General features: G+C 39.3%; 3 protein-coding genes and 1 long non-coding RNA gene across 4 annotated transcripts in view; 1 reads left to right on the top strand and 3 right to left on the bottom strand.

Annotated features, from left to right (window-relative positions):
- Positions 1-3,698: 3,698 nt before the first annotated feature.
- On the bottom strand, positions 3,699-8,339 carry LOC111326262 (uncharacterized). Its single transcript, XM_022930221.2, has one exon. The coding sequence runs from the start codon at positions 7,834-7,836 to the stop codon at positions 4,582-4,584; it is 3,255 nt and encodes a 1,084-aa protein (XP_022785956.2). The 5' UTR covers positions 7,837-8,339; the 3' UTR covers positions 3,699-4,581.
- Positions 8,340-11,375: 3,036 nt separating this feature from the next.
- On the bottom strand, positions 11,376-12,974 carry LOC111326276 (uncharacterized). The gene has a single exon (XM_022930235.2). The coding sequence runs from the start codon at positions 12,626-12,628 to the stop codon at positions 11,507-11,509; it is 1,122 nt and encodes a 373-aa protein (XP_022785970.1). The 5' UTR covers positions 12,629-12,974; the 3' UTR covers positions 11,376-11,506.
- Positions 12,975-14,101: 1,127 nt separating this feature from the next.
- Positions 14,102-25,522, bottom strand: part of LOC111326318 (uncharacterized) — a 31,518-nt gene continuing 20,097 nt past the window's right edge. Inside the window, exons 24-34 of the mRNA XM_022930284.2 lie at positions 25,175-25,506; positions 24,668-24,806; positions 24,092-24,390; positions 23,378-23,519; positions 22,087-22,539; positions 21,021-21,352; positions 20,161-20,281; positions 19,066-19,223; positions 16,693-16,842; positions 15,110-15,251; positions 14,102-14,551 (exon numbers count right to left, since the gene is read on the bottom strand). Coding sequence (XP_022786019.2) covers positions 14,547-14,551; positions 15,110-15,251; positions 16,693-16,842; positions 19,066-19,223; positions 20,161-20,281; positions 21,021-21,352; positions 22,087-22,539; positions 23,378-23,519; positions 24,092-24,390; positions 24,668-24,806; positions 25,175-25,506 — 2,273 coding nt within the window. The 3' untranslated portion in view covers positions 14,102-14,546. The remainder of the gene's footprint in view (positions 14,552-15,109; positions 15,252-16,692; positions 16,843-19,065; positions 19,224-20,160; positions 20,282-21,020; positions 21,353-22,086; positions 22,540-23,377; positions 23,520-24,091; positions 24,391-24,667; positions 24,807-25,174; positions 25,507-25,522) is intronic.
- LOC148742236 (uncharacterized) lies at positions 20,169-25,181 on the top strand. The gene is made up of 5 exons (XR_015998675.1): positions 20,169-20,310; positions 21,041-21,356; positions 23,560-23,767; positions 23,979-24,044; positions 24,271-25,181. It is a non-coding gene; the product is annotated as an uncharacterized LOC148742236 (long non-coding RNA).

Raw genomic sequence — 25,522 nt, 5'->3', positions numbered from 1 at the left:
TAACAAGTGATGTCAACGTTCGAGGGTCGGTTTACCCCACATTGAACAGTCAAAATTTGCTCCAATTTGTCTCTATTTTTAACTCTCTTCAGAAGTCTCCATTTACTTTGAAAAAATTATGTTCATAGTCTATCGCTTTCCAAAAAAAATTGGAGTAAATGTAACAGTCAAAGGGAAAAAATCAGCTCGTTTTAATTTTAGAACTATATTTGGGACCAGCTATTAGTTTCGACTCAACGATACGTAAGAGGGGTTTTGAATAGTTATTTCGACTCTTGTAAAGGCAAACTCCTACAAATTTCTCATATCGTGAAATTTTTTCATTAGCTGCAAACATTGATCTCGTTTGGCGAAATTGTAGCATCGTCATCAATTTTTATCAACCCAGGAGTTTCATCTTTAACGCTTACCATGTTTAAAGCGTTGAATTGAAAAAAAGAAACTATTATCATAAATCCTAACCTGTTTCTAACGATTAAAAAAAAATTGTCACTTCATTTAAAATATCACACTTCAAACTATACACGCAATCAATCATACTTGTCAGGCCGTCGTCTAGATATCATGTAAATTGGATCACGTTTTCGAAGAGGCCCTACAAAGTTCATTGTTTTTTCTGCAAGTTTTTATATTTTAGCAATGACAACTCTACCTTCCAGCATAGCTTTGGGCAAATTTTGCTTTACTAAACGTGAGTGTTTATGCATATTTAACCCACTCGCATAAGGGTATAGTCATATACTAAGTGTGGTTTGAAATAAACATCATCCTCGTTGGAATGCGCGCGCAATCCCTAATTGAGTCCATTCTAAAAGATCTACCTAGCTGAGAGTGTTCGTGGAAGTTAGCTTTTTATTCCTCTTTCGATGAACTAACTAACTTTATAATCCTTTATACCTCATCTGCATTAAAAGCTAAACTACTTAAATCAATTCGTTCACCACTGAACTGTGTTAATTATTAAACTCGTGTTTCAACGTGATCATACTTCTCACAGAGGGAGGGCTTCTCTGTGGATATTGATTGATTTCGACCATTTGAAGAGAAATCAATCAAACATCTGAAGTAGCCAGTAGTAAACCTATGATAATATTTGGCAAAGAGTATATACCATCAGGTATCCTCAATAGTTTCTTTCGCAGCTGATCGTTGGAATGTTATACAACAGCCGCCATATTTCATTTTAACAGCAGAGGAAGGTTAGGGAGAAAAAGTTAAATTTGTACAATGGTGGTGAGCGAACGACAATCAAAAGGTAGGAGGGAGGAGGAGGTGGTACGGTAATAGAAAAGAAGTAGTCTTTCCGCCTTTCCCTACCCCTCCCCCTACTATCCACTCTAACTCTTAATCAAACATGGCCATCGCACAAATGAACACGAGCTAATGTAAACCTGTCGTTGCTAATGTAAACCTCTCGTTGCTTCGTAAGAGCCCACGTCAGGTTTGACAATGCTGAGAATTTCACCTTGTGTTCTTCCTAATAAGTCAGTGGTTATATAGGTTTAATTATCACCAAGGGAAAATATCTATACAAACAGAGACTAAATGTAAGGGAAGTCGAGAAATAAGCCCATTGCTTAATACAGTACCTCTCCAGCCCATAAAAATCAAATTTTATTTCTCAAAGAAGCATCAATGATGTTTAAACTTCATCCCTGCTATTCGTTCTTTGATATGCACATTTGTGAGTGTAGCAATGCAGAGGTGTTGGGAGAATTTTCTGAACTGATGAACTTGAAGCCAGTTTTCCAATGATTTTGGCTGGGTTTGTCACTGAGGTAGTCTTCTGCCAAAGCACATTTCCAAAGAATTTATCACAAGGCCCGGGTATTCCATAGATTGCAACTACAAAGGGTTGTGTCCTTCTTTTCTCGGAGTCGGATTGAGCACAATTATATCTTCTACCAAGACTCGATTGGTGGTGGCAGCTTTACGAATAAAATAGGGACTGGAGCCAGACCAAAGGGGAGGCAAGTGAACTGATTCCGTTTGCTTTTATTTAACAATGATTCAAGATGGTTCATGGATTCGAAGACATTCGTTAACTTTATATTTTTTTCCTTTTTCTTGCTGCTGTCAAGACTATCAGTAGGAACGTCTAAGTAAAGGTAAACACTAGAATATCGCAGCTTTTTTTCTACGATTTTCGTCAAATGAAGTGATCGTCACCTCAATTCTTCGCTCTTTTAACTATGCATGATTTACTGTCAATCCACCAATCAGGTTTCCGCAAGAAACACTCCACGGAAACTGCAGTGGCTTATCTCACCGATCATATTTTGGATCCCGTGGATGGACAAATAGCCACTGGCGCTGTGTTTATTGACTTGAAAAAAGCTTTTGACTTAGTAGACCATGAATGTTTATTCTACAGACTAGAACACTACGGAGTCAGAGGAAATACCCTGGATTGGTTGTTAGGCTATCTTATGACACGAACACTTTGGGTACATTTTGGAAAGGAATTGTCCTCCAGCTAATTAAGCCATCCAATTTGGTGTTCCGCAGGGCTCAATTCTAGGGCCTCTTTTTGTTTTATACATAAATGACCTGCCCCAGTGCTTATAAAACTGTTTTCTTAATATGTATGCAGATGACACTGTATTATACTCTACAAGTCCCTGTACTTTGAAGATGAATAAGGTAGTACAGGATGATTTAAATCGAGTAGCGCAATGGACGGAAAGTAACAAGCTTATTTTAAATCAGAGTAAACCAAAATAAATGCTCTTTCGAAGTCTTTGCAAATCGCCTAACTTTTCTATTCAGCTACACGGAAAGGTCTTAGAAAGGGTAGCCAAATCTAACTATTAGGGTGTTGTGTTGAACGGAACACTTTCTTGGAAAGATCACGTCGAGTATGTGAGTAGCAAAGCCAACAGTCGACTTGGGTTTCTGACTCGTATACGATCATGTCTCACACTGGAAGCCTCTAAAAAGGTACATACTTCGCTCGTGCAGCCGTTATTTGACTATGCTGATGGGTGAAATTTTACAAAACCGTGCGGCTCGAATTATTCTTCGAAGGAATACTTCAAAAGACACTCTCCGCGTGCTTAACTGGTTAAGTTTAGGCTAGAGAAGGACACTGCATGAATGTATTTTAGTTTTAATTAAGTGCTTAAATAGTTTGGTTCCAAAATATCTTACTCAGTCTTTTACAAGCAATAAGGCTTTTCATGATCATGCGATTCGAAGAAGAAACGACCTGCACCCACCAAAGTCGAAACACAATATGGGAAAGAGAACTTTTAAGTAAGCAGGAAAAATCTATTTTAACAGCTTGTATTAAGAGTGCCCCCCTCCATGAGTTACTTTAAAAGTTTGAAGATTTAACATTTTTATTTGTAATTTTGTCCTCATGAAATCTATAAACATTTTATCATATTTGTATAATTTAGCCTTTTAAATGTTCTTTAGAGTTTTTCTAACTTTTACTCCAATTTAAAATTTTTAAATTGTACATATCTTTATTCCCCATGGCCCCTATGGATACCAGCCTCGTTTCTTAATGGGTTACCCTGGTTAACTAAAATCACTTACTAAACTAATTGTGTTGAGATTGAATCCAAATGGGACGCCTTACCAACAGTATAAACATGCATAGCTTTCGTTACCTCAGTTAAATTCCCCTACAACAGGTTTGAATTACTTCTAAGAAAAAAGGGAATTTCTTGAACGAAATTAATCGAGGCAGATAATGACTACATTTTTATTTGAATGGTTCATTCGATAGACAACGTCAAGTAGGTTATGCCTACTAATTTGCAGCGATTTCTCAAAACTAAGTCGCCGCAGCATTTTCTTATCGAAATTGAAATACCCATGTTGAATGCATCGCAAGTGGTTACCAAGCTTTTATATGCTGCGCATCAAATTCAGTATCGCTGAGCAATTGCGCATCTACCCCTCCCCGACCAAACAACAGTCAACTGATAACAAGTTACATGTAGGTTAACTATGGGTTAGGGAAGGGTTCAGATTCTGTAGTTCTTCAAATACTGACACAAAGTTTTCGAGACACAAAGTTTGATGAAATGGTCGTCAAAGCCATGGAAATTTAGAAAAGAGCCTGATTTGGAGAAAGGCACAGCTAAAGCAACAGAATGAGAAACTTGAAATCCCATGAAAACAAGCCAACCAGCGCTTGTCAGAAGGTACGTTGCTGACAGATGTGGGATTATATGTCATGTCGTCAAGCTATTTTTGACTCCTGTGATGCTTGGTAAAGCGCTTTTTTTCGCCTACAACTTATGATGATGGCGCGATTTCGAACTCTTCTGAGAGTATAATTCGATTTTTTATCTTCAGTTTTCGAAATATTTTTCCATTTTTATTTCGTTATTCATGTTTGTGATCTATGCCCAATGAAAATTCCTTTTTTCAATAGAGAAAACTTATTTCCAAAAAGCGCAAACACTTAATTGCTCAACTAAAGCCAACTGTAATAAATCAGATTCATAACTGACTAACGCATAATTAATTTCATCAAGCAGACCGTTAAATTTGCAGTTTGTAAATTTATGGCTGCTGTTAGTCGAGTAAAGCATTCGAGTCTAATCTTGGCTTTAACTAGTAAAGTCACAAAGTTGTTTTAAGAAGAACCGGCAAGTGTCCTAATGACATTTCCTTAATTTCTAAGAATTCCCGGATGCGTTCTGTTGTGTACCGTGTAACGTCAGTGCCGTATTCAATAAGTAGAATGGCACATTTGAAGTGAGCTTTTTTGAGTGCCAAATGAATGGGTGGAAAGCCATCTTGGTCTATGATATTCACCATGGCGCCATACTGGATGAGTGTATGAATGCTTTCAAGATCTCCGGCTGCTGCCGCTTTGTGCAATAACGAGCGACCACTTGGACTAAGCTGATTGACATCTATTCTCTCCCTTTCGATGACTTCTTTCACTTCAGCGGCTGAATTCTCTCCAATTGCGCTAAGGAGCATAGCAGAAGGAGAAAAGGTAATTTTACGGTCTCGCTGCTTCCTTCCCGATGTTTGGTCTCCGATTTTTCCCACTGGGTTGAATTCATTGTTATTAGCATCGCTTCGAGTTTTGTTATCATGGGCAGATTTTGATTCCAATGTACCAAAAAAGTGCTTTCGAAGCCTAAGAATAACTCTCACCAACACTGGAACATTTTTGCTTTCTTTCTTTTGAAGACGACCATGGAAAATATCCATTTCTCCTTGCTCTTCATCTAGGAAGTATTTCACCGGGGGCTTTTTGTACAGAGATGCAGACTCGATGCGCGCCTTCAAGACACAAGTAGAAATAGCTTTTAATTCGTCCCTGAAGTCTTCAGCCGAAGGAATTCCTGTTTGACACTCGCACTGATACAAGCATCCACAGACACTGTCATTCATAGAGAGCTCACTTGTGTCTAAACTTGAGGTTGGTGATGAAACCCTATCGTGGCCTCGGATGAATTCTCTCGGAGGAACAATACGTTGTACGAGCTCCTCTTGGAGAGACTGAGCACGAAGAGAGCGTGATAACGGAGAGAGCTTGAAACCACGCACACAGGACTCGCTGTCTGATGAAGAGTCACTATCCCTCTGGTACGACCTGGTGGAAGATAACTGTTTTGTGATGCTTAAGGAATCTTGAGGCTGTCGAGAAATTATTTTCTTATCATGTTCATGATCACGAGAGAGCGAGCCATTGCGGATTTTCCAGGGGTAGATTCCTTCGTTGGTGGAACTGACACTTGTAATAGAAGAGAAGCAGCTGTCTGATTCTGATACATCGTAGGTTGCTGAATGGTTTTTGGATGACGTTTGGTTGACCGAAATTGGATCTGGTGCGGAGTCAAAAAACACGTCGTCACTTATAGCTGACATTGACGGCTCAGAAGATCTGCTTTCTGAACCGAAACGAAATTTCGTTTGTGTGCCATCAACATATGACTTTCCTTCTGTCTGGAGGTGGTTCTGGAACAATTCTTGTCCTAAATGCGCGCGTGGTCCTCGCGTTAGAATACGGACACGTTCTTCAATAACTTGTTCATAACTAGGGGGTACTGGGTAGATTTTGGTCTTTGGTTTGTGCACAGCGGTCCTTCTAATGCTATCAGTGTTAATTAATTTGTAATCATTGCTATATCCGACAATGCAATAAGCTTGGTCCTCAAACTGTGAAATAAGGCCATCAACCGCTCGCTGCGAGGGCTTTGTTCTGTTTACTCTTTTCAGCGCCTCCCTTGAACTGTCGCCGTAGTTGTTGACATTTCTCGGGATGCCTTGGTTGTGTGTACTACTTCTCGTGCTGTCGTTTTGTTTATTGGCTCCATTGTTTGTTAAAAGAGTCTCAACTTCAAATGGTTTTCGAGCACAATAAGAATGCTCGTGTCTTTGTTCATCTGGAGAGCCACCTATTTGCATTTCAATCACCTTATTACTCGCAGTAGCGTTGCAATTTAATTTGCCTTGTTGAAGTCGGCGGTTTCCGTTCGATAATGGCTCCATTTGTTGAGGTAAATAAACATCCATTTCGGAATTTTTGTTTTTCACAGGTAGGGAATAAACTGGCATTGCTTGCTTCTTTTCTGGATCGATGTTTGCCGATGATGGCTGCTCAAATCCTTCGACCCAATTTGCATTTGATGTGTCAAGATTCTCCTGACAAGACAAAGAAGCTCGTCGCACAACGTCAACAAAATCGCAGTTTCTATCATCGACCTCAGATGACTCTGAATCAATGCAAATCACGTTAAAAGAAGGATTACTTTCCTTCTCCGGGTTGCAAACATCGATTTCAGAAGTAAAATCAAACGAGCTGTGTTTGTAATTTACTTTGTTACAGTCAGTTGACTCTGGAGGGTGATTGTAAATCTGATCAAATGTTGTCTCATTGGAAGAATGACTTGATTGAGTTGTTGATTCTTCGAACAAAGGCCTCAATTGCTGCACTTCAGCCCTCTTCTCCTCAACTTCGCCCGTTGAAAAGTTGCTTTTAAATTTCTCTGAATTGTAAAATTGTAGATAATTCTGTTCATCAACATCTTGTTTTGAGTCTAAATGATTAGAGCTAACACCTTGAGGTAACCCTTTTGCCGTTGTCATGCCAATCGTAAGGCCATATTCAGAGCTTGAGTTGCCATTTGGTAAGTCTAAGTTCTCCTCCTCATCGTAGTTAATGTCAAAAGCGCTCCCTACATTAAGTTGATCTTCAAATTGATCGTCGGCAATGGAATGTGATCCTCTTGAGCTAAGTAAACAGTTTCCTGAAGGAATTATCTCGGAAACACGTACATTCCACTGAGTACACATTTTTTTTCCGCTTGTATCAAATCTGCTTTGGCTCGGTGGCGGTGTTACCTGATTTGCAAACGATTTTGGGGTATCACAAGCATTCAAATCCCTCGCGTTTACATCTAATTTTCCCTTTGAGTCACCGTCTTTGTCACCGTTCAGCGCGTCGTCAGAGGTGAAATATTTACAAGCATTGTCATCCATTTCTGACCATCTGAAAGTTTGTTTTTCCGTTGAAATTGAACAAGAGTCACTGTCTTTGTAGCGGCCGACGGGTATAATAAGATATGAAGTGCTGCGTTCGGGTTCCTTTTCTGGAACCGTAAAGTTTGTGCCATCCAGGTGTGAACTGTTATGTTCATCGTCGCTGGACACCGCTTCTGAACAACTTGAGCCGGAAAATTTTCTCCGCTCAAATTTCTTGAACGGTGATACTGAACCGGCGAATGAACTGTCTTCCTGGAGTAAGCTAACAGCTAAGTCCTTTTGTATAGACATACTTGATTCAAGTTTCCTTTCTAACGTGTCGATTTTCCAGGAAAGGAAGTGTAACTCGTCGAGAATCTTTTCGTCACTGGCCATCTTTCGCGTGGAAATATACTTAAATCCGCAATCCACCAAAAGCTCAAACCAGGTTATGAATATTCATGTTAACATAAAGTGATCGTCTTTCGATGACCAAAACCTCAAGAAGTAAACGAGAGTTTCACCGTACCCGAGGTGCCTTTTTCATAGTAGCATGGTATTACTTCCAGTCCGCATCTTTGAGTTCGACTGCTGAAGTCAGAAAGATCATCGTAGACGTTGGCTTTGATCCTCATGGGACACATGCAGCCCTCTTATTGTGACCACAGTCATGCGCGGTGATGCGAAGTAGATTAGCGCTCAAAGAAAGGAACACGTAAATTAAACTATAAATGGCTTTTGCTCATAGCCGATTGTGGTGTTAAGCTAGTCTTGACTTCTTGTCTAGAGTTGCATTTCTCAATCCCAGCATGTTCTTATGTTTACACATATCATCCAAAAGCCGTATTTTCCTAAGAGTGGCTTCACGTCGCTATCAATTGTCGATGTTCAAAGGTCTAAAAATAATCCTCGTCCATCGTCACCTACTTGTGAAATGCAGACCGGCAATGACTGCGAAACCGGTTTGTGACTGATCCAATAAACTGTTCTGTACATTGGACGAAACCGGTGTTAATGTATTATAAATGAGAGGAAGTTTCAAGAAGCTGTTCAGTTATTTTTTTTCTTATCCCTAGTTAGAGATCTAGACGGAGTGACATGGAATTGACTATATACTTGCATTCAACTATACTTAACTCACGCCCGGAAAACATCGGAAGCCCAGAAAAAGTTCGGAGTAAGTAGTACCCCAAAGTTATCACCTACTTCTCTCATTGTGCTTTTTTAAAAAAGGTTAAAAGTTGCTAAATGCCGCAGTCGCGCATCATGTGTGGTTGGACGTCAGAAGTGTGTAAATCGTCTTTACCTGAAATATTCCAAAATTAAACAGATGTAGTTTGACTATAATCAGGTGTCGATATCGAACCTGGGATAGTCCAAAAAGATAATTTCTGAAACAACAGTACACACAAGATAACACGAGCTCAAATTTTCGAGGTATGCCAATAGTGGGGTGAGACTTGGCAGACTGTACAAGGTTATCTGAATAGTTGATTAATGGCACTGCTCCTGAAGTCTTTGTATTTGGTGACGTCTGCAAGAATGTAACTCTGCTAGTTGTCATTCATCATAATAATGTACGAACAGTTCTTTGAGTCCAACAATACCAAATGTTTAAAACTACGAATCTAGTGATATCTGTAACATCTGCGATCAAAGATAACTTTTGCCACGCGTTATCTTGAGGTAGCCAACCTAAAGAAAAAGTCGAGAAAATCCGTTCAAGCCAGTTCTGTCCTTGCTTGAAAATTCCGGAATGTCGTCACCGTACACCAATCTGAAAACCGCAGATTTACAGCTTAAAAACACGGAAAGAACATCTGGCAAGATTAATAATAGGTAATGGTAATGAGGTCAACAATCGGTCACGAAAAAACACCAGTTATGCTATCTGATTTAGAATCCATAAGAATATCTTACATTTAAAGATATTTTTTTCGTAGTATAATCCTTCGCTTGTGAGACCGTTCACGTTTAATACAAAGACCACTGTCTCTTTACTAATGATACACCTCATAGATTTAGGCCTATCATTCGCAGTTTTCTTTCATAACGAGCTTTAACTCGGACAAACTCAAAATCTATCCATTCAAATGCTGACTTCTTGTGGCCTTTGAGATCTAAGACGAGTACGACCAAGAGTATAAACTGACCTGCTAACAGATCATCGAACAGTTGGCCCGCACGGAACCTGCTTTGTGGGTCTTCTCCTGGTGACAATAAGCCCACACCTAAGCTCTCACCATTAAAGAGCGGGTTTTGCTTTATATCTGTTTTAAATTTTTCCCTTTAATAATTAACCTTTTTCTATATATATATATATATCTTTTTCACTCATCACTCAAGCAGGAGAGGAGTCTGAAATCTCACATTCTTTCGGTCAAACTTTTTCATTCAAGCAGGAGAGGAGTCAAACCTCACATCCTTGTGGTCAAACTTGTCGAAAAATCGAAAGCTCTCTAATCTAATGTCCGTGGAAGTTAATCTCAGTAGGTAAATGTACGACACTTAGAACAAGGACTACTCGGAAACCATCTCAGTATAATCGCGTGCATTTCATAAGTCCGGCTTAACTCCAATCCTCAACATTTGCTCTATTCGGAAAAAAATAATGAATTGAGGTAACGATATACCGCCGGTCTCATGATTTATGACAAGAGAATGTTCTCCTTTATGACTACTTATTCATTTAGTATATGCGCCAAATATTTCGAAATATTCTACTGTCAAGGGTTCACACCTGGTTTGTTACATTTCACTTAGGCTTCTGATAGCGTGCGAATTCAGTCACTGTGTTCTTGCCGCTAAGATATTCATAAGGAAGAGCTGGAGTGAAAGGCAAATGAAATAGACGTTATACAAAGAAACGTCCGCCTGTTAGGAGGGTGTACTCTTTCCTCAAAAACATCATCAAATTATCAGCCAAACGAAACACCATGATCAATTCGAAGGCCATTGTCGATCACTTAGCCGCGTACCTAATCCAATAGGGAACAGAAATTCAAAATATGCAAGACGATATGGGATAGTGCTAAAAAATGTACATATTTAAATCTTATACCGTCCGCTAAGAAGCAATCATTAGCAATTTGCTAAGAGTTCTTAAAATATCGCGAATATCATTCGAATAATCCAATATACTGCTTTGTTTTGGTCCTGTATGAATGAACATCTTATTTTAGACGATAGACCAAGGACTAACCCGACTAAAAAAAGTGAAATTACTCGACTTCGCTGCCTGGTTTTTTCTTCTGTAATATTTTCAATCTCAAATTGGAGAGAGGACAACTACTTGCTTCTCGGGTGCTAACTGATATGTGATGACAGATTCATCTGAAAATTGAATCAGTATTTCTTGTACAATATTCATTTCAATAACAAACGCATTTAAATTTTCCATCTTTGAAACGCTTTCATGCAGAGAAAATTTGCTTTCCCCGTTCTGAAAATCAATTTCATAAGCTTCGCCTTATTAACATTGGCTCGTCGGAGCTGACACTAAAAAAGATGGAAAGGTATGGATTCGAAACTGAAGGTTTGCTATCTAGTCGTGTCATACGTTTCGACACGTTCATCAAATTGAAAGTTGAAGATAATTCTGTTGAACATTTCTTTTGCAAAATTAGTTTGCCGAATATTTAGGCAATCGATCAAATACTAAGAAAAAATGATAATGTTAAAAACGATAATAAAAAAAAGTTATGTTAATATCACAAAAATGGCACGTGTCAATTTTGAGATCTATTGTTTTTTGCGAAAGAAAATTATAATGCTAAATGTGGTGATGCTCAATAGTGTAAACAATACACGTGTTAAAGGAACAATCGTTTACTTAGCCAAAATTTGTCCTAATTTTTTTCGTATAATAATACATCTTTATTCGGTGTCTCAAGGAGAAAATAACGGTAAAATACTGGGCCACAAAACCACAAAAATATGCTTCAGTGGGTTCTTTTATTATCAACCGATAAAACGGCTTTGACGCTATTGTAAGCTAAAAATACAGAATGACCTTGTAACTGAGCGGCGATTTTAAGCTACTCGAGGAGTTCGAATATCATTCATGTTAAACATTGGCCTCGAAAGATCGATAACAGCTCTTCGATAAAGTCTGAACGTTTTCATAATCCTGTAAGCGTTGGTTTGTGTACTCAGCTACGCTAGCTCCTGACTCGATCAAAAGCACAATGCACTCAAATTGGCGCATTGAAATCGCTAGATTGATAGCTGGGCGATTTAAGGAGTCTCTCAAATTCACATCCGCCGAATGATTCAGAATAACTCGAACGCATTCAACAGCTCCGCGCTGTACTGCTCGATGAAGGGGAGGAAGTCCGCGTGCATTTCTACTTAAATTAACATCAATCTTGTGAATCCTTATTATTTCAATTAATTCTTTCGACGCATTTTCCTCGATAGCAGAAAATAATATAACATCAGCAGGGAAGGAAACTTTTTTCGATCCCTGACTAGGATCGCGCTTAGAGGTTCGGAAACGATTACACTGAGATAATTGCTTTTGTCTACAATTCAAAATACACTTGTAAAATTTCTTTGGAGTCGACGTCCATTCTCTTTCTATTTCCTTCTTTTCTCTGGAGAAGAATTCAATTTTGTGCTTGGCTTTGAAGCTCGTTAATTTATCGATGTCACTGAACCATTTTCCTGCTGTTGAACCAGTATCGTCGGAACCATCTATGATTTTACTCACGTCGTTTTCTTGTCCATGCGTGTGTGACCCAGCAAGTGAAACCGTAGAACAATCGTCCGTAACTGAACTATTCAGCCGGTGCTTAAAATTAGGTGAGCTGTCGCCTTTTCGACGAAAGCATAGTTTCTCGCTCCTCACAACAGGCATGTTCAATGGTAAAGTGATGGTTTGTGTTCCTTTAGTTTTATGCGCTGGAAGAGAAGTGTATTCAATTCCTTCCTCCAAATAGTCCGATTGCCGAACCATGTCGGCGTCCAAGTGCTTCAGCTGAAATTTCAAAGTTGATAAATATGGTGGCATTGTTGTCCCGTCGTCGCTGCCTACTTCTTTAGAATTTACGTCTTCCTCTGACGGAATATTCCCTGACTTGTTATGAATCGAAGGTTCCACTTTTATTGTTCTGGATCTGCCTTTGAGAAGCGGCATTCCAATATTAGTTTTCTTCTCTTCGATATAGCATTCATAGTTGACAATCATCAAATTGTAATAAATGTATAAACCAGAAACACATTATTCAAATGTAGCTGCAAATGTCCTTGTGGATCTGTCAGTTTCCATTTACTTTAAACCCCTGTAATCAATGAGCGGCTGTTCGTAACTTCAGTCCGAAGCCCCGCGATAGTTCACGCATGCATATCAAGTTTCTAAATTTCATAATGTTCATAATGTACGTAAATAGACTTGTGTCTTGTCACTGCGGCTTAACTGATCAAAATGTCACGTCAGCCGGCCTTCAGAGGATTTCTTACCGGCCCATGTTCGCCATTCTATAATCCTACTTGAAATATGCAAACAACACGAACCCCAGGTGCAGCAGGTTATATCGTAAGTTAATGATATTTCTCAAGGGTGAGCTGTCATTTAACAATTAACATAAATGTCAATATAAGAACTCTGACGGTTTTATTTGAGCGAACAGACCCGTTCTGTTCTGACTTCTGTTTGGTTTTGACTGCAATTGCAAGATATGCGAAAGCTTTTATTCATCATGTTAGTGTTCTGATGAGGTTTTTATCGCTCGCCTTTTCTCGTGATTGCTTCGTGACAATTAGTTGAAAATGGATGGGGTGACTTGTGTGCGTGATCAACGCTTGGTGCGTGTTGGATGATGACATTATTAAGTTGTCGATAGGTGTTAGTTAGGCGTGACAGATGTTGTAGCTTTTCGGTGGACAGTTCCGAAATCTGTACGGCGGTAATCCGTTTTTTCGGGATCGGCACAAGTTCATCTCGAAGTGCTGGAATCGAGTAAACGAGTACATCTGCTATCTTCCAGTCAAACCACGCGAAACGAGATTGCCACGTGCGCGGCGGTCACGTATAAACCGTCAAGTAGTTAGTGCCTTGTGACAAGAAAGCTGTCGATGAGGTCATAATAAGGGGGATAAGGAGGCTGAAAAGACCTCGCACGTTGACAGCGGGTACGACAGAAAGATTCACCAGAAGTTTTCAGAGCAGACAACTCTCGCCGGGATAAATCGAGCAAAAAAAATAGTGGATTTTCATAGCACCTTTCAGACTTTTTTTTATCTCCTTGTTGAATAAATGATATCATTAAATATCAAAACCGAGGTCTGAGTTATCAACCAAGGCCGCATCTTGTTAGGGCGGTATAGTGACACATGGTAAAAGATTGTCTCGAGTATTTGCAAGTCTTAGCTCATGCAAATCCAAACTTACGCAACGCTAGGAGAACGCATACTATCTGTATCGCTTCTTTCTAGTAGTGGTGCGATTTCAGGTTTGGGGCGCCATCTTGGACTGGCTGACTACTCGCGTCGATTTGATGCGAGAGCTTTGAATCCTGCCTGCAAACTGAACTCTCCATGGGTTGACTCCACGTTTCAGCCCGGATGGCGTAAGAAGATATGTGGATAAATTGAAACCATTTGAGATCGTACTAGATAGAATGAGTGACTACAAATCTATCCCTAAGCCAGATCGAACACATTTAGTATTCCATGATTATTACCAGTTTTATTTCTCTTTTTGATAAAATGAGATACTACAAGCGCCCTGATTGTCTAGGAACTTATTTTTATTGCACCGGTACAGCCAAAGAAAATTAAGAAATTCTTAAGTCTATTAATTCTATCAAAAAAAAATCTTGTACAGGATCTGCATTTACATTTATTGGACCTATTTGCACTGTAACCATAGGTATCAAAAACGTCAGACCTGCCTAAGAATTCACACGGTCAGTGTAATTTATGTGCCCTAACGAATAAAAGTATTATCTTCATCGAATACTCAGGAATTTAACTATATTGATGTATCCCGTTGTAAATGAAAACAAGAATGTAGAGTTGTTGCATTGTGACAGAATCTGACAATACTAGTGTCGTCTCACTGATTGAGCATGACTATTTTCCTCTCGGCCTCTAACTTCACGTGGTTAAGCTAAGAGACAAAAAGAAAACGGTTCTAACATCATAAAAATGGTCTTTAACCATCTTTTCATGGAGGCCTTGATTAACTAAGTTTTTAGCTTGGAAATTGACTTGACTTTGAATTCACTTTGCTGACGTCATCCTTCCGTATTTCAACGAGGGATTTATCGCACTGACGCCGATGTTTGATTGCATCAACTTTTATCAAAAGATATTCCACGAGAAATTCCGTAACAAATGAGGAAATACATGCTAAATAGATAAAAAAAAATTCAACAAGAGTACCTGACCTCTTGTTCTCTCGTAAATGAACATATACATACATACCTACAGAAATATATATATATATATTTTTGGTTGCCTTTTACGGACGTAAAAACAATTTTTTTCCTTAGTGCACTGATCACTTCTACACAGTTGATGAATCAACTCGTTAAATGCGCGACAGCGTAAAGAACAGCTTTATCATTAACGCGAAAGAGACATGTCCTTCGAAATGAGTTAAGTTAGTACTGTTTAGTTAAAGTGGCAACGTTGCTTTGCTGATTTTAAAACTTATTGTTCCTACCTTCACAACCGTAAATTTCCAATTTGGTGGCAATATAATCGTACCATTTAGTGGCTCGTAGTCTGATGTACCTCGCTTTTATGGCCTGAGGAAAAAACTTCCTTCTTATATCAGCCCCCTGCGTTTTGTAACCATCAAATACCTTAAAGATGAAATGGAATTTAAAAACTACACTCAGCATTATGTAATACTTACGTTCTCTGGCTGCGGAATATCAGTTTTTATAATTGTTATCAATACTGTCACAGCGCGCTAGTTAAACGGCCTAGTTAGTTAAACGGCCTTCGAGTCTCCAATAGTTTGGTGGTAGAGCTACCAAAGTGTTGTTCGAAAAGTCGTAGGTTCGATTCATAATGGGGCAATAGGATTTTTTTTTCGCCAAATGTGCCTGTGTCATTAACTGACTAACATCCTCTGTAATTACGATAACCATCTTCATAATCATTACTCAAAAAGATTTCAATTTCGACATCCCTACCCTCACCGTATGCAGGAACTTTGTCACCTGTCAAACGGCTAATCTCACCATAAGTTTCCTAAGGTTCAGTGGTAGAACTTCCCAAGTACTGCTCGAAAGGTGGTAAGTTCGACTCCTACTGGGAGCACTAGGAGCTCGGAGATTTGTTTGTTTTTGTTTTTGTTTTTTCTTTTTCGAGTTTTCCCGTGTCATTCACTGAATAACATCTTCCTTTACTTAAATCACGAGGCCGAAAAATTTACCACCCTCATTTACACCATCATGGGGCATAAGCGACAAATATTGACATTCCTGTCCTCGCAGTATGCAGGAAGTTTGATTCCATAGATCTCAACAGCTAAACTTGCCAAGAATCTACTATATAATTTGGATATATCAACAAAGTTGAAATGGTAAATTGGCCAGCGTAACGATTACAAAAGCGATTACGGTGGCCAATTTACCATTTCAACTTTGTTGATATATCCAAATTATTTCGGTACTCCCACCGACGCAGCCTCTAAAAGTTTCTTTCGAAACTATCAGCTTTTAACAGTCTACTATAGCCCAGTCAGTGAAAGAGCGTGCGGAAATACTAATCCCAATGCCTTATTGAAGCATTCGGAGTCTTTTTTTGTTTCGATATCTGAGTTTGTCTGTATTATCCCCTGAAAAACATTTTCCCCTACTTAAATCACAAGGCTTAAAATTTACCAGGGAGTTTGTCGCTATGTACCTCGTCGAACAGTATAGCTTACCACAAGCATTATATAGGTTTATGATAAAACGTTTGAAGTACTAGGCTTGAAATTTTACCATTTTCATTTACATCATCAGTACGTATAAGCATCACATATCGACATCCTTCTCCTTGGGGTATTCAGGAAGTTTTTCCCGATGACCCTTATTAGGTTAAGTGGCCTAGATTGCCACTAGTCTCCAGTGAATGCCAGTGTCATTTACATTTACACATTCTCTCAGATCATACTACAGATCGATGTGTCCTACAAATCCTCGATACGGGCTCAATCATGGTATACCTTACCACTTAATTTAGTCTATCCTTTAAGTTTACTTGTTTTATTGATTTTTTCCCCTTCGTTTGTCTAGCATTACAGTGACTCACTTTTTGTTGGCCCTCAAATGTGTAGTCCAGCCAGTTGGAGCTATCGTCGCTGTACTGTATGTAATACTCTCTTAAACGAGAGTCTTTATACGTGTGAGAATTTCCTTGAGTTGCGATAGCTGTAATAGTTTTCCTTTCACCTAAATCAATCTAAAGAAGAAACAGAGCTTTTGTTGTACCTCTTGTTAACTCTCGCCCAGAGATTGCGGGCCTTTCTTAAGCAAAAAGAGTATGGCAGAATGGGTATAAATTGAGTAAAACTGGCAAATCATAATGTTTTTACTCAAAATTTTCAAGTGTCAGTATTTCGTTCAGTTTTTCCTTTAAAAAAAGTTGCGAAGAAATCGATTGACACGCAATAAAGGTGTACTAATCGTAGTGACAAAGTTTGCAAGTGCAGCTTCCTTCAAGCAGCCAAGTTTGATAATATCACGACTTCAAAACAATGCACTCATTCAGAACTGGGTTAGCTGTAGGAGAATACTTACTTTGTTCATTAATTTTTCATTTATTTTCATACTGAATAACCCTAATTCCGAGCGTTACTCACGAGAAACCGAGAAATGTGTACTTTAATGTTCAAATAATCCGCTAAACAAGCACTATTGTTTTTTGATTTGCAGTCTTCGATACATACTTAAACACGAAGGCGTGCTATAAAAGGAGCCTTAGGTCCCACTGGACCATTTGTCAATCAACCGTCGTGTGATGTGGAACTCTTAGAGTCAAGTCACCTTGAGCTACAGCTACTCCAAAGCAGTGAACAGCGGGCGCATTCCTCCAAATTGTTTTATGTCTTCATCGCAATACAAGAATTTTTGAGATTTGTATTTCCTTTCTCCAATGGAAACTGTCTTTATTTGTGGCGGTAAATTTGAGATCGAAGTAGGTGGTTCGCACGTTGCCTCATGCCACCATGCTGGTGGAAGTAAACAATAGATATCTCATTGGCTCCTTTTGTTCGTCTACCAGCATTTAAATTTGACCCGCACACGTCAACGGTAAGTGACAAATGAGCCTAGGTCTCCCCAGGGAAGACTTCCTTATATAGCGTGCCTTCTTGTTTAAGGCTGTAATCACCAGTTGCGTTCTTATAGATGTGAGCTGGTTGAACATTGCATCAGGACCCACTATCTATTTCAAACTGCGTGAAGTTCCCACTTGCCACCATAAGCGTCACGAAGTCCGAGTCAGAGCTCTGGTTCGTACGTTGGCACTTTGAACACCTGAAAGACCGGGTACTCTTCTTCCTCCTCTACCACTGACACTTGATTGGAGTAAGAATTCAAACCGCATTTCTTTGCAAAGTGGTTATCCTTTCTGCACCTGTTACACTTCTTGCCCAAAGCGGGGCAAGCCTCGCGCTTTCCATCGTGTTTTCTTCCACAACATCTACAAGGATATCGCAGTTGCTTTAATATGCAGGAGACATTGGTGATTTTTCTTTCTCAGTTTCTTTAACTTGGTAAACGTTTATGCTTGCCGAGGTGAGGTCATCCCCTGCTTTAATTTGAGCTTGAGACATATTTGCGACACGGCAAATATCAAACTTCTTGTCGAGATCGAGTTCGGGTTCCCGCAAAAGCCTCTCCATGGCTTTGTTGTCGGCAATACCAAAGATAATCCTGTCTCTGAGAAAACCATCCGGCGTAATAGCATCAAAACCACACTTACCAGCGATATGGGAAGGGCAGTCATGTACTGATCAAAGGATTCGCCGGGCTATTGTTGTCGTAAATTAAAACTATACCGCTCAAAAGGAATATTCATCCTCGGGTTACAGTAATTGTCCAATCGTTCGATGACAGTGTTAATGTCTTTATTTTCATCAGCAGTTAGATTCCAAGTTTTAAAGACTTTCCTCGCTTCAGGACCAATAGCCGCGAGAAAGGTGGCCATTTGAACCCCATCAGCTTCTTTGTCGACTCTAGCCGCGACGCTGTAGTGTAGCCACAATTCCTTCCACTCGTTCCATTTCTCAGCGACGTTGGAGTCATTTATATCGAGAGAATAAGGCACAGGCAACGATTGAAGATCAGCCATTAGTGGTCAAACCACTTCTAACACCATATAACGACGACATAATGTTAAAAAAAAACTCTATTTAATTCTTTAACTTGCTGGCCGATTACAAGTTGAAAAAAAAAAAACCGTTAAACTACTACCTGCAAATGCAATATATGTAAGCCCCAAACATATGCACATGCACGATAACAAATACTACTAATGATCTAACACTAACTGCATGCTTCTAACGCCATATAATAAATACTACTAACGATCCAACACTAATTAACTGCGTGCTTTTTACACTATATCGCCACAGCTACCATCTGTAACTGCGTTGATGTCACGGAAGATTTCCGTCGTTACCTGTAAAAACTGGTCGAGATTCTTATTTCTCGCAGCCCACATGTCATTTTTGTAATATCCCAGGCGAGCCCGTTTGGGTCGTCTCAAATAATTGGGAGAGCTGGAAAAGGATGAATCCGGAATGTGGAAGTTTTCCACTCCAAGTGGCTCCAAACAAGCTGCAACGAAAATGAACAGTTTACATGAAATGACGGCGTTTTCGTTATGGTGTTGACACTTTGCAGAACTGAGCTCCTTCATAAACTGCTTACATTACGAGAAAGGTCTGAAATCATGTCGTTTTTCAGGTTGTGAGTGAGAAATTTTCGGGACATCTGTCCATTTTTTCGCTTATCGATGTCGTATTTCCCGTTTTTCAATCATTTAATGCCCTATTAACAAAGATTTAGTAATACATAGACAGGTAAAAACGAACGATATAATATCCCGACGTTTCGGCGACTTCATGACGCCATTATCAAGGGTGCGAATGAAGATAAAATTAACAAATGCGAGTTCAAGAGTTACAACTAATTTGCATAGGGGAGGTAGCTACACAAATACTTTAGCACGGATAGAATCCGTTTGCACGTTCAAACTCGGTGTTAATTGTTTGATGTAAAGCATCTCGTTGACAACGACCACGCAGGTGCTGTCCCTGAGGACCTTCTTAGCTGTTTCAAAGTTCTCAAGAAGTGCATGAACAAATTCGATTGTCTTGTCAACGAGATGCTTTCCATCAAACAATTAACACCGAGTTTGAACGTGCAAACGGATTCTATCCGTGCTAAAGTATTTGTGTAGCTACCTCCCCTATGCAAATTAGTTGTAACTCTTGAACTCGCATTTGTTAATTTTATTTTCATTCGTACCCTTGATAATGGCGTCATACGTCGCCGAAACGTCGGGATATTATATCGTTCGTTTTTACCTGTCCATTTAATGCCCTGTTCCCATATTAAGGTATCTGTGTTTTCCCAGTGTCTGTCATTTGTCATTTATCTTGCAGTTTACGCAAGTTAAACCAAATACACTGTCCTATTTCATTTTTTGATTTTTTTTGCCTCCGAAAAACGATATTAATCGCTACGTAATTTTTCATGACGTTCACTTTACCTTGGCAACCGTAGAGTTCCATCCTTAGGCAGATGTGGTTGTACCATTCCTTAACTACGATCCGTACAAATTGAGCACGCACCGTGTTGGCAAGGGCATGTATTTTGTTACCAGTGAGCTCCTGAATTGAAACAACGAAGAAAAGGCTCGGTAAGTAGGAAGTTTACTATAAAACAAACCAAAGTGCCACCAAGCTATGTGAAAAGTCTTTTTCCCTTCCCTTCAAATAGATTGGAAATCTCGCGCTACAGACAGAATCAGCTGACACGTATCAGCTGATGGCACGTTCTTTCTGTATCCGTGTCTTTTTTGTATTATTTAAACTTATTCCTTGTCGTTTTCCCCAAAAGCACCTAGACTCAACGAGGGGGATTACAATAAACAAATTTTTAATCAATTTGTTCAGGCTCGCACATAATTAAACAGACACACAAACAACAAACAAAAGTTGCGATATCAACGAGTTAACTTACTAAGCTAGTAAAATATTATTTAACAATTAAGCAATGGTCTCCGAAAAACTATAAATGTCGCGAAAAAAAAAAAAAAAGCAGTTGACATCGTGATTTACAGACTCAACACCGTAAAATGAAATATTTAGTTCCTTGCATCGCCGCTCGTTGACCATGTTCACCTAGAATATTAGCAGCAGAGGTAAGAGCGGGACATTACGTTGAGCGGCATACCTGGAATATACAAGAAAAAGTGTTTAACCGATTCAGAGCCAAAAGTGCGCTCGCAGATAGGCGCCACACAACTATTAATTTTAAAGAGATATTCTCTAGGACAAAAACACCCAAGTCTAAGGCGAGTCAGTGTCTTATTCACTTGACAATTCCTGCCACTTTGACAATTCTAACCTTAACTCCACTGCCATCAGAGTACTCCGACCAGCTGACACCATCCTCGCTATAAGCAAGTATGAACTTGGTCACCCAGGCCTTCCCAACTGTATCTTCAGGAGAAGTTTTCTCTTTTTTCTGTAACGAAACTCGTGCAATGACGTGAATCTGGTTGAATTGCACTTGAATGAACTCATCCGTAGCCTTTTGACCAGCACACCACGCACCTTTTCCATGATGGCGATTATGACGAGCATTCCATGGTTCGTAACCTTCACCAAGATAGCTGGAGGCGTTTATAGAATTATTGCTAACCATTGAAGATTCCATGCCCAGGTCTTTGTCGCAACCTAAGTAAGTCCAAACAGCATTATTTTTGTTACCACCTGTTACCTACTCTTCTCTAACTGTATTTGTCTATCTCTTGGTTTAATCCATTATTCAATATATTCAATTACAAATTTTGCCTGTAAAATCCTTCAAATGCTCACTCAATTTCTAAAGAAAGTTTATGGTTTGAACCCGAGTGGAACATTTGATCATGTGGTCTAATCATTTAAGTGGCAATGATCCTGAATCATGACTGCTGTCGACAATCAATGTAGAAGTCATCTTCAGTGTCGAAAAGGTTCGCTGATTGCTTCCACTCAGGTTTTCGAACAACAATCCTTTTAAAAGATTAATCTAACGCTCACGATCAAACCTCTCGACCAGCTTATTTAAATTCTGATTAACAAACAATTAGAATAGCAAATAATCTCGTCCCATCTAAATCTTACTCTATTCTTTTTAATGTTAGTCGATTGTTTTTTTTGTCTTCGGAGATGTGAATTTGGGATTAATAGATGGGCATTACTTCATGTAAGATGCGGAAGTGCTTTTTTTCAAATTAGCGATTTTGCGGAAAATAACTCTACTCTTCAAAAAACTACTTGATTCCTGTTTAGTGCCAGAGAGAGGATTTATTTTGTATCAGAGTTTCAAATTTCAAGAAGACCAATGAGTGTGAAGCCAACAGATAACCTGTTGAAGAGAAAGAAACATTTTGGAATTTTTAGAAAATAGTGCACTTAAAATCTGTTACCTTTGTAACCAAATACTTGTACCCGGAGGCAGATTCCATTATGCCAGGCTTTAGCGACAATCTTCAAATAACGAGCTTTGAGCTCGTACAAGAAACCAATCTTCCGAACACTTGCGTTGTCTACATTCGCGGAAAGTTGGGTTCTCGTGTCTTCAAGTCTGAACGAACGAGTGTAAGTAAACCAATTAGCACTGTCCACACTGTATTCAAGCTCAAATTGTGACACATATTCGTCGTTGCTATGGTGACCTTTTGTTGCAATACCAGTCAATACGACCGTCTTTCCAAAGTCAAGTTGGAGGTTTTCATTTCCTTTCGCCTGTTCAGCACACCAGGAACATGTGTCAGTAAAATTTTGTGCATTTTCCGGCTTGTGTCCATGCCTACTACTAGAAGCTGACGAAGTTGAAACTGGTAAGGGATCATTTCCGATACCATACGACTTTGAACATGCTGGAAAGTGAACAAGTCGTTCGTTAAAAGGAGCGAACTAAAATAATAAAGTTTGAAGTCAAAAATGGAATTGAGCTTTCAACTATTGCTTGTTTTTTGTTTCATTTGGTATTTCACGCAAATAGGTAAAGGTTGTTGTTGTCAATGGCGTTAACTCAAGGAGGCTAGCAAGAAAACTGCCAAGATTTAAATCCTCACGCGGACCTTCCAGCTAACGAAAATGCCAAGAATTATAATAATTACATACGGAAATTGGTAAACATACTAAATACAATAAAAAGAAGTAGATCCCAGGGGGTGATATTCGAAAATGTTACTCTTCTGAAAAGCGCAATCGTTTGATCCGGCATACCGTATTTTTCATCAGCAACCAATGTTAAATCAGTTAGGTTATCTTTGGACCAAGTTAGGAAAAAGAACCAAGATTAAAGCCACTTTTTTCTGTCAACAGTTTTATATCGCCTGGATAGCGCCTCCTTCAGAGCTATGCGAGTAATATTATCATAAAATTACCGTCATCGTCATCGTTATCGCCATCATCATCGTCATTGTTACCGTCATCGTCATTGTCATCGTCATCGTTTTCGTCGTCATCATCGTCATCATCATCGGTAGCTTCATCGTAAATGTCATTGCCACTAGCACGGTCATTGTCGTTTCTCGTGATGTTAAAGCCCAGATCAGCGTCTGAAGGTTTATATCCTAGTATATGTTTATTTCGCAGACGTTCCTTCATGCGTCAAAAGTTTTCTCTTAAACATTAGAAGAATTAAATCCAGGTAGTGCTCGAAACGAGGACGCAAGGAGTTAATCTGAGACTATCTAGTTGTTAACATACCTTCACAGCCGTAGAGTTCCAACTGAATAAATGGACGGTTAATCCAGTCTTTTAACACAACCCGAAAGTACCTAGCTGTGATGTTGTGCTGTAATCGGTACCTTGTAGCATAAAAACGATTATCCGAAGGAGTTTGGAAAATCTGCAAGATAGTAAATAGAAACTTCCCATTACTCCTGCAGACAATTTCGTACCGAGAGGGCAAACTAAGTTCAAAGCTTAATTCAAATCCCAAGTGTGACGCCCTACTCCCAGTTCCAAAGCGTGGCTGGAGTGAATTACGTTCGGCAAACAACATTTGATACGACCCACCCCGCCCCTTCCTCATCTTCCCTCTTGGCCTTTGGCGTCAATACACTCGGGAATATGATGGGAGAAATTAGTAAACAGGTAATGCTTTGTATTTTTTGTACTTTGCTATTTTTTTTTTACTTCTTTTCTTCCTTTTTTTTTTTCTTGATATTTGTTTACCCGTACAAGTGAAATTCTTCAGTAGTTGTTTTAGTTGGGAGTTTTGCTTCCGTCGTTAGCAACGGCATCCAATAGACTTCAATCAATGACACAGGTAAGTCGCAAGCTATGATCAAATTTAATCTTTCAGTTACACTCGGTTCAAAGCGACGAGTTTGTTCAATGGCCAATGCATATGGCAGTTGAGTGAAAGCTGGTGAGTCAAGTTATCTAATTGACTAACACAAAAACTATTTATATCACCTTCATGTTTCCATCCTCCATGTAAGAGAAAAATTCACACCCACTCCTACTGTAGTTTAGAACAAATTTGCTAATCCAGTCAATATTAGAGGAAGCAAAATTCCCTCGCACTGTTATAGCAGTCACTGATTTGCCTCCAGGCCCAGTGTCCACCTGAACATACTCGTCCTTTTTTTCAGGTAAAAGAAAATAATCTGGTTTGTTTAATCGAGCATGGATTGGGTCATAATATGTACCACTTGCGACTAATGCATAGTCTGGAATGTCATGGTTTTCCATTCCAAGGGGACTTTCACAAGCTAAAAGGAAAATGCAAAACAGAATTAAGGAACTCTTAATGTTTACCACAGCCACTAATCCTGAAAAAGATCTTTCTTATATACGCTTCAAAGGTTGCATTGCATTACAGGAACACTGCGCCAATGAGCATATTTTGTGCTTGTTTATAACTTTAATGTTCTTCGCATTCCTAAGATCACCAAATACTCCATATCCTTTCAGAAAATCATGCTACCTAGCCAGGGTTGCCCTAATACGATAATCATGTTAAAGATAAAACTGTGGCATTCAACCCACCTTGGCATCCGTATAGCTCCAATCGCATACAAATGTGACGATGAAAGTATTTGGGGAAAATTCTAAAATGGCGTCCAATAATCGAAACTTCCATAACCACAGTTCTAGCCTCGTGGGGATCAGAATTGCCAGGAAATACCTTGAATTTGAAAAACAAAAGTATTGAACTGATGTCGTGTTATCTTTCAAAGATCTTTGATAAGTTGAAACAACCTATCCTCACGCTCAAGATGTTTTAAAACAGCGGAATGCTTGGCAATTAAAATTCTGTGGAGATGCTATTCGCAATTTCAAATCAGTTTGCTCTGCAAATATTAAATAAGGTTGAATGTTTACGCTGATATTCTTTCATGCATAGCAAAACATTATAATTGAAGGTGAAAAAAAGTGTAAGGGGAGATTAGAAAGTAGTTATTTAGGTAGTTCAAAGAGAGATTTTCCCACAGAATCAAGAGCAGCATACAAAAATATCCAGTAAACAAACAACAACGAATGAAACGAACAAACCTTCAAACTACCATCTTCTTTATGATCTGTCCAAGTTATTCCATCCACGCTATGAGATAGAGTAAAGTTTTTCACCCATGCGCTCTCCAAAGTAGGATGTCTACTAATTCCTTCTTTTCCTTGAATTTGCAAACTCCGTACTTTTCTCACGTAACCCAGATCAATCTGCAGATGCTGCATGTTGTCGTTATTTTTAACGCACCATGCTCCACCACCTTCCATGGCACCTAGTCTTCCCATCCAAGGTGCATAGTTTGTTCCAAGCGAGCTGGATGCCGTCATGGCTTCCTTGGGTATAATCCACTCCGTCAGTCCTAGAGGCATCGTGCATTCTAAACACCAAAAGTC

The sequence above is a fragment of the Stylophora pistillata genome, chromosome 1, assembly GCF_964205215.1.
Source record: "Stylophora pistillata chromosome 1, jaStyPist1.2, whole genome shotgun sequence".
In the NCBI taxonomy this organism is placed as follows: domain Eukaryota; kingdom Metazoa; phylum Cnidaria; class Anthozoa; order Scleractinia; family Pocilloporidae; genus Stylophora; species Stylophora pistillata.
Note: the sequence above shows the minus strand (reverse complement) of the source record. Positions and strands in the feature narration are given on the sequence as shown.

Bases quoted from the DNA above. Each gene is read 5' to 3' on its own strand.
- LOC111326276 (XM_022930235.2), bottom strand. From the start codon at position 12,628: ATGATTGTCAACTATGAATGCTATATCGAAGAGAAGAAAACTAATATT.
- LOC111326262 (XM_022930221.2), bottom strand. From the start codon at position 7,836: ATGGCCAGTGACGAAAAGATTCTCGACGAGTTACACTTCCTTTCCTGG.